The sequence below is a fragment of the Myotis davidii genome, unplaced genomic scaffold, assembly GCF_000327345.1.
Source record: "Myotis davidii unplaced genomic scaffold, ASM32734v1 scaffold1327, whole genome shotgun sequence".
NCBI lineage: Eukaryota > Metazoa > Chordata > Mammalia > Chiroptera > Vespertilionidae > Myotis > Myotis davidii.
This window is the reverse complement of record NW_006297584.1, coordinates 216,959-225,892: the sequence shown is the minus strand read 5'-3', so window position 1 is coordinate 225,892 and position 8,934 is coordinate 216,959. Positions and strand designations below refer to the sequence as shown.

Below are 8,934 nucleotides of genomic sequence, written 5' to 3'. Positions count from 1 at the left end.
GGATCAGGGTGGGGGTCCCCACGGGGGTCCTGGCCAGTCTGGGTGAGGGGCTGAGGGCTGTTTTCAGGCTGGGACTGAAGCTCCCAACCGCTCCGTTTTTTCTTTTTTTCTTTTTTATTCTTGGCCAGCTTTAGCTCTGAGGCCTCAGCTGCTGAAAACAGGTTTCTGGCCTTTGTTTAACATCTGTATTTGATACAATGTTGCAGTCTGGCTGACTGAAGCCCCTCTGGGAACGTTGGTTTCCTCCGTCACTGAAGCAAGCAAGCCTCATGTTAGTTTCAAGCTGCCTGGCTGCCGGCCGCCATCTTGGCTGCCAGTTAATTTGCATATCTCGCTGATTAGCTAATGGGAAGGGTAGCGGTTGTACGCCAATTACCGTGTTTCTCTTTTATTAGTGTAGATAGCCAAGCTCTGGAAGCAACCCAAGTATCCATCAATAGGCCAGTGGATAACGAAGAGGTGATATATATAAATATATATACACTTGAGACCCAGTGCACGAAATTCGTACATGGGGGTGTGTGTCCCTCACCCAGCCTGTACCCTCTCCAATCTGAGACCCCTTGAGGGATGTCTGACTGCCCTAAACAGGCAGTTGGACATCCTTCTCACAATCCAGGACTGCTGGCTCCTAACCACTTGCCTGCCTGCCTGCCTGATTGCCCCTAACTGCTTATGCCTGCCAGCCTGATCGAAGCCTAACTGCTCCCCTGCTGGCCCAATTGCCCCAACTGCCCTCCCTCCTGGCCTAGTCACCCCTAACTGTACTCCCTGCAGGCCTGGTCGCCCCCAAGTGTCCTCCCCTGCTGGCCTGGTTCCCCCCAACTGCCCTCCCCTGCAGGTCTGGTCACTCCTAACTGCCCTCCCCTGCAGGCCTGATTGTCCTCAACTGCCCTCCCTTTCAAGCCTGGTTCCTCCCAACTGCCCTCCCCTGCAGGCCACCTTGTGTCCACATAGAGGCGGCCATCTTGTGTGTTGGAGTGATGGTCAATTTGCATATTACTCTTTTATTAGATAGGATATATATTACAAAATAGAAACAGACTCTTTGATCAGACTGATGATTGATAGAGGGGAAGGAGAGGTGTTGAAAAAGGTGAAGGGATTAAGAACTACAGGTTGGTAGTCACAAAATAGTTACAGGGATGTAAAGTATAGTATAGAGAATATAGTCAATAATATTGTAATAACTATGTATGGTGTCAGATGGGTACTTGAAATATCAAGAGGTTACTTTGTAAAGTATATAATTGTCTAACCATTATGCTGTACATCTGAAACTACTACTGCAAAAAAATGTCATCTCATTATTTTGCCTATGTCCATTTAATCAAGGTGTTAGTCAGTATCTACTATGGGCTTTACATCCATGAAATAAGTTTTACTAATGTACAAGAACAGATTTAGTTGAGGCTTTGTTGTGACTGTTACTTGTACTTTATGTGCTATTTTTCAGAGATATGCTTATACATATTTGCTCAATTAATTTAATATTTCTATTTTACTTGAAACTAAAATTTACCTTATCAATGAAAAAGAAGAGGCAAAAGTCAAAAATAAAAAAGAGAGATTTAGTGTTGATCCAGACATGAGTCTAGTAACCTCTTTTTCACAAAGATAGCAGGGGAGATTAGCAAGTGTAGAAATGAAAAATAATAAAGTTAAATCTTCAATGTTAACAGAGTTCTTATAAAGCAAGCCAACAAAAGGCAACAACAACATAAAAGATGGCAAATGGCTTAATATCAAGAATTAGGCCCCATCTCCCAGTGACTCAGCTCCTTCCTACTGGTTCCTACTCAGCCTTCCCAGGAATATTTCATTCTTTCACTTACTCCTTTACCTTCCTTTCCCAACTTGCACTTTCTCAGGTGGCTCTTTGTAGGAAAACAATAGGGTTTAGTACTTCACACTAAGTGATGAATGGTTGATAGGCTTAATCCCTCTTGTGCATTTCACACCAAATTTGGAATTCACTAAAAGGAATGGCCCCTCAAACTACATTTCTCCCTCTCCTAGAGAAGGGTGTTGGGCAGAAAAGGAGCAGGGGATTAAGAAGTACAAACTTCCAGTTATAATGTAAATCATGGGGATATACTGTAAAGCAGGGGTCCTCAAACTACAGCCCACGGGCCACATGCGGCCTGCCAAAAACATTTATCTGGCCCCTCGGGTGTTTTTGCCGCCACTGCCTGTTGTTAGCAGCCAACTCATCCTGGGCCCGCAGTGCACATGTGTGGAATGTGCGCTGCACTCTCCGACTCCCCTCCTTCTCTCTGTCTCTCGACTCCTCCTCTCAGTCTCGGGTGTGATCAGATGAGTCATGAGGTTGCCTGTGCAGAGCCTGCTGCTGCCTGAGGACTGAGGTAAGAACAAGTTAGGATGTATTTTTTTTTGCAGTTAGTAGGGCCTTTTTTTTTTTGAAGTTAGGAGAGCCTTTTTCCAGAATGAAACATCTGAAATCTCCAACCAGATCTAGACTAACTGATGCACACTTGCGTCACTTGTTACGACTAGCAGTGACAAATATGGAACCAGACATTGACCATCTCATTAGCCAAAAGCAGGCCCATAGTTCCCATTGAAATACTGGTAAGTTTGTTGATTTAACTTTACTTGTTCTTCATTTTAAATATTGTATTTGTTCCTGTTTTGTTTTTTAACTTCAAAATAAGATATGTGCAGTATGCATAGAAATTTGTTCATAGTTTTTTTTTTAAACTATAGTCCAGGCCTCCAACGATCTGAGGGACAGTGAACTGGCCCTCTGTTTAAAAAGTTTGAGGACCCCTGCTGCAAAGCATAGGGAATAAAGTTGGTAATAATCATAATCACTATCTATGTGACAAATGGTTACTAGGCTTATTGTGTTGATCACTTTGTAAGGTAAGTTAATGTTGAATCACTATGTTGTACATCTGAAGCTAATATTATACTGTATGTCAACTATAATTAAAAAAATAAAAAAATAAAGTTGAATGATAGCTTTAGGTCATTCCACTCCAATAAAACTATTGTAAAATTTAAAAGAAAAGAACAGGGAACTGAGAAGTCCGGGAAGTTCAGAAAAGCAGTGTGCAGGTGTTCCTCTCAACTCTTCATTGTTCTCTAAAGCAACTTTATCATTGAGCAGAAGAAATTGTGCTGGGCTGTCCTTGCAGACTCAGCAGCACCCCCACCTTCCCCTTGGAAAGGGAGATACACAATGTTCTAAAATCCCTTGCCAGCAGTCCCAGTTATGATTCCCCAGCAAGAGGCACCTGCCTGATGTTTGCCAGGTGGGAGAGAAGCAGGCCCCCATTCATCCCTGGCAGGAGGGCGGGGGATCAGGTAGGTGGCCGTTTCTTGTTAGTCCCACTCTCAAATGTGAGGGGAGCTCTTCCAGGGAAGTTCCTGCCATCCTCACTTCCTTGCTGTTAGCTTCCTGAGATCCTCTCACTCCCAGTTTTCCTGGAAGCCAGTGGGGTTTTGTTGACCTTCACTTCACTAGCCTGTGACCCCTCCCTGTTTTGTTTTCCTGATAGAACTCTAGTTGACATGAACACTTTTGCTGATTTGCTCATTCTCTGCTGTCCTGAAAGTGAGATAGTTTTCCCTGACCAAGAATGTAAACCAGTGATGACCCAGGGTGTGTTCTAAATTTATAATAAAGCCTATTTCTTGGTCTTCCGTAATCATTTTATATACTCTTCTTGAAATCTCCTGCACCCCCTCCTTAAAAAAAATCAATGAAACAAGTGAAAGCACCATTATACTTAGTTAAATTTTTTCATTTATTAGAGCTGCTATTGTTGTTTTGGTGTCTTTCTTTATACTGGAATTGTGACAAAGGGCCATCAGTTTTACAGAAAGTGAAGAAAGGTAGGAAGGTTGCTTTAATTTTCCCCAAACCTGACCGGAGGGAAAATTCACACATCCTTCAAGTTTATGAAACAGGCGTCGAATCCTTATTAAAATGGCCAGTAGAAGAAGGTCATCCCCGTTCACGTATTGGAGAACTGGAATCTCCTCAGGTTTCATCAGCTGTTCAGCAAATGGAAAGAGAAGGGAAGCTGAGGACCTGGAGTGGGAAGGTGCCTGTGGAACCAAGGAGGTGGGGAGGCTGGTGGCGACACTAATTTGGGGTTGGATTCCCTAGAGTCTAATTATCTATAAACAGGGGCAGGGTGTTACTCTGACCTGGACGAGGAATGGAATGCTGTGGAGTCTTGAGAGACTCAAGAAGTCCAGAGCAAACAGAATTTGGATACTTTCAAAAGCTTGCAATTTATTCAAATAATTTGACCAGCATATACTGAGGGGATCACAAAGATGCTGCAACCCAGTTCCTTCCCTGGGAAACACCAAGTTGGGGAGAGCATTGTGAGCGCTGGCCTGGAGGCTTGGAGGACACTGAGGGCAGCCCTCCTCAGAGGAGGGAGCACCCCAGTGGGGTTTTCAAGAAGGACTGGGATGCCTACAACTCCTTTCCTTCTCCTAAAGGTGCCCTTCTTCCAGGAGGCCATTCCACATTAACCTCTATATGGCCCTTCCTTGGCCTCTGCTCTCCTCACTTCCCCACAGCCTTTGGTGATTCAGGCTGGTGTCTCTGTGCAGCTGCAGCGAAGGTGAATGGGTCTGCTCCACAGCTTTCCAGGAGGAGCTTCCAGGCTGCAGCTCCCTGGGGGCGGGGGTTCAGTGGGCAGGCTAAGCAGAAGCTAAACCACTACCCTATGCCAAATGAGTGACCACTTACCTGCAAAGGCCCCAGAACTCACAGTATTATTATGCATTTTCTTCCCTTCCCCCATGAAATAAAAGGAAGGAGGAGAGGAAGAGAGGGAGGAAAGAGTATGAGGTGGGTGAGTAACAAGAATTGATCAGCGTTTTTAACTTCCCTTCAATTCCAACTCTCATAGAGAACAAATCAATAATGGTTCTAGAAAATAAGAAAAACTTTCATCAGCAGAAATAACCATGAGGAATTCCTAAACATAAAAAAGCAGATGGGACCATATCCAGAGTGGTAAATGACCAACTGAAATCACTAACCCAAAACACATCCTTTCTGAGCTCCAAGTCAACAGAAATGAGAAGCAGGAGGGGCATGAGGTAAATGTGAGGATGTCAGTCGGGAGGTAGCCCTTGCCCTCTCCTCTGTGTTGAGCCCCACTTGGGGCTGAGAGCCTAGTCTTTGACCCCTCAGCAGCACAAACCACTTATCCACAGTTATCAGAAGCAAACTTCAGTGAGCAGAACATGCAGAAAAGCAGGGATTCTCAAACACAAAAATGAACACACACCAAGAATCACCAAACACCTGAGGAAATTCAACGCCACGACAGAGAGGCGCCAGGTTTACCTATCAGAGATGCTTGTATTCAAGAACACAGAATTAGGAGCCAGAGGGAGATTATATATAAACTAGAGGCCTGGTGCACAAAAATTTGTGCACTCAGGAAGGGGGGGGGAGTCCCCTCAGCCCAGTCTCTACCCTCTCGCAGTCTGGGACCCCTTGGGGAATGTCCACCTGCTGGCTTAGGCCACTCCTCGTGGGATTGGGCCTAAGCTGGCAGTCAGACATTCCTCTAGCAGCCCAGGAGCCCTCGGGGGATGTCCCTTGACAGTGGGGAGCGCCTAAGCTGCAGTCGAATATCCTTAGCACTGCTGAGGAGGCGGGAGAGGCTCCCACCACCACTGCTGTACTGGCAGCCATCAGCCTGGCTTGTAGCTAAGCAGAGCTCCCCCTGTGGGAGCGCACTGACCACCAGGGGGCATCTCCTGCATTGAGCGTCTCCCCCTGGTGGTCAGTGTATGTCATAGTGACCAGTCATTCCCAGTTGTTCTGCTGTTAGGGTCAATTTGCATATCACCCTTTTATTATATACGATTAGAATATATATACAGCTAATATTTTCTGAAGGACTTGAGAGTATTTTTGTCAAGGAAAATAAATAACTAGAGAACCTGGAAGTTAATTCTATATAAAAAAAGATAGTTAACAGTTTTAGAGTAACCATTAAAATAGAATGTATTAAAAGATTGATTTTGTTAGGTTGAGGAAAGCAACAAAATCCATCTCAATGCTGTTTACAAGAGACACATCCACCTCAAAACTAGGTTAAAATGTTGAAAGTCTAAGGATGAAAACAATGCACCAAGCAGATGCTAACTAAAGAAAGCAGGTGTAGCAATTTAACATCAGATGGAATAGTGTTTAAGCCAAAGACCACTTAAAGGGAAATTGTGAATAATACTCTGATCTTAAAATATTTGTCAAAAAGCCCCCTCCAACACCCCTCACTGATACACTGAGTCACATAATGGGCATAGCTGAAGAGCAAATAAGTGATGTGGAAGCTGGCATAAGGGTGAGGGGCACAACTCACCAGGAACAGTGTCAACATCTTTAATTTCATAACCATAAAGTTTCAAGATATACAAAGAAAAATTTGGTAGAAATAGTAGGAAAAATATGCCCTGGCCAGTGTGGCTCAACTGGTTGGGCATTGTTCCATGCATAAAAAGGTTGCTGGTTCAATTCCAGGTCAGGGCACATGCCTAGGTTTTGGGCTCAATTCCTGGTAACATCATTGGTGGAATCATTAATGATGAGAATCATTGATTGGCTGCTTCCTGCATGCCCCCTACTGGGGATGGAGTTCGCAACCTGGGCATGTGCCCTTGACTAGGATTGAACCTGGGACTCTTCAGGCCAATGTAGAGCACTACATATTAGAACTTGTGGCATAGGGCCAAAGAGGCATTCAGAGTGTCAGGGTGGAGGTGGGGATGGGGTGCTGTTGGTTAGATAGGGTGGGCCAGAAACCTGAAGGAAGTGAGACAGCAGCTGTGTGCTAAGTGTGGGAGCAACATTTTAGGCTGAAGGAATAGCAAGTGCAAAAGCTCTGTGGCAGGCACATGCCTGGGATTGTCTAGGAACAGCAAAAAGGAGCAGGTGAGTGAGAAGGGACATCTATCTATATAAAAGCCTAAGCGATCATTACGACTAAATGACTGGAACGACCGGTTGACCAGTCGCTATGACTCTCACTGACCACCAGGGGGCAGACACTCAGTGCAGGAGTTGCCCCCTGGTAGTCAGTGTGCTCCCATAGGCAACTTCCCACAGCTCTTCCCCCTGGTTGGCCCCCCAGTTGGCCCCAATGGGGGGGCGGCCAGCCAACCTCCTGCAGCCCCTCTCCCTGGCTGGCCAACTTCCCATGGTCCTCCCCGCCATGCTGGCTGACCCCCTGATAGGCCTCAATTGCTGAGGGACCCCACCTGTGCATGAATTCGTGCACCAGGCCTCTAGTATTAAAACAAAAAGTCAGGTCAGGTACAGTATTTTATAGGACCTTGGCTTACTCTGAGTAAGATTAGAAGCCACTGGATAGTTTTGACCAGACTTATGTTTTTAAAGTATCACTCCAACTATTGTATTGGAATAGACTTTAGGAAGACCAGAAGCAGGGAGATTCATTAGGAGGCTACTATAATAATCAAAGCAAGAGATAGATTAGATATGAGAGGCAGACAAGAGAGCTAGATTGGAGGATGTGAGAAGTTTTAGAGTCTGGACATAGGGTTTATAGGACTTGCAGATAATAGATGTGGGGCTATGAAACAGAAAGGAGGGGTAACTAGTTCAAAGTCTTTGACCTGAGTAAATGCGTTGCCTTTTTTTGGAAATGGAGAAGATGGAGGGTAGAGTGAGCTTTCAAGTCTAATTTTGCTAAGTAAAGTATTTAGTGCTCTCTTAAGCACCCAAATAGAGGTGCAGGTTTGGAATCAGAGATATGCAAATGTCAAGTTCATGGGAGATCCCCTTGGAGATAAAACAAATGGGCTATCAGCATGTAGGAGATATTTAAGGACAGCAGACTCAAAGAAATCAAGAGACACTCAAGGCAAACCCTGGAAACCCTCAATATTTGGGGGAAAAGGAAGCGAAGACAGTCAACAAAGAAAAATGAGAAGGAAGCAAAATCAAGGGAGAATAGTGACTTGGAAGCAATGGAAGACAAAGTTAGCAACAGTGAATTGCTGAGAGGTCATTAGATTTTGCATAAGTTAACTAGAGTACATAGGAAATATTATAAATACAGTTTTAAAATAAAATGGACAAGTATGCTGGGAAATGCAGGCATGGAAAAACCTTTAGTACTTGTTAATTGGAAAACAAAAATGAATTGAAGCCCTAACACTATAATTGTATAGTTTAATCCAATTTTTATTTTAAAAGATGTATGTATGTGTAGATCCAAGATAGCGGCTGATGGGATGGCAGGCTGCAAGATAGTGTGTGAGTGAGAGAGCAAAAGGAGAGTGTGTGGATCTGCAGGGAGTGTCTATATTTGTGAGTGAGGGGCAGTTATATTCCACAGGACTGTTGGGGACTGGTGGACCAGACTCCCCTGGCCGGGCAGCCTCTACTACTGCTGAAATCTTTTCCAGAGCAGCCGGCTTGGTCACAGAGACTGCGCTATCTTAAAGGAGAGAGTGGCTGTGATCAGAAGCCCAGCCTTGCCTTCAATTGGGGAGACCTTGGATACCTCCCGGGACTCTACAACCACAATGCCCAGGGACCAGCTGCCTCAGCTGTGAACCCATGAACACTGAGACTCCAGCCTCCCTAGCCACAGGTGCCTAAAATGTTTGTCCAGGGGGAGACAAGGTGATGGCTGAATATGCAGACGGGTCCTGCACCTTCTCACACAGCAGATAGAAGGAACAGCTGAATTGAATAACACCCACCTGGAATTAGTGAATTAAACACAGCTGGTGAGGCAATCCATGGACAGAAAAGTCAGAAGTTGCCTAGAGCAGTGGTTTTCAACCTTGGCTGAACATTAGAATCACCTGGGAATCTTTTTAAAATCCTGATCTCTGGGCCTCATCCTCCAGAAATTCTGTTTCTTTGTTACTGATGTTGTGGCCCCACACCATAACACA

General features: G+C 44.9%; 1 protein-coding gene across 1 annotated transcript in view; it reads right to left on the bottom strand.

Annotated features, from left to right (window-relative positions):
• Positions 1 to 3,754: 3,754 nt before the first annotated feature.
• Positions 3,755 to 8,934, bottom strand: part of ERICH6 (glutamate rich 6) — a 99,437-nt gene continuing 94,257 nt past the window's right edge. Inside the window, exon 14 of the mRNA XM_006773300.1 lies at positions 3,755 to 4,023. Within this exon, the coding sequence (XP_006773363.1) occupies positions 3,760 to 4,023 (264 nt within the window). The 3' untranslated portion in view covers positions 3,755 to 3,759. The remainder of the gene's footprint in view (positions 4,024 to 8,934) is intronic.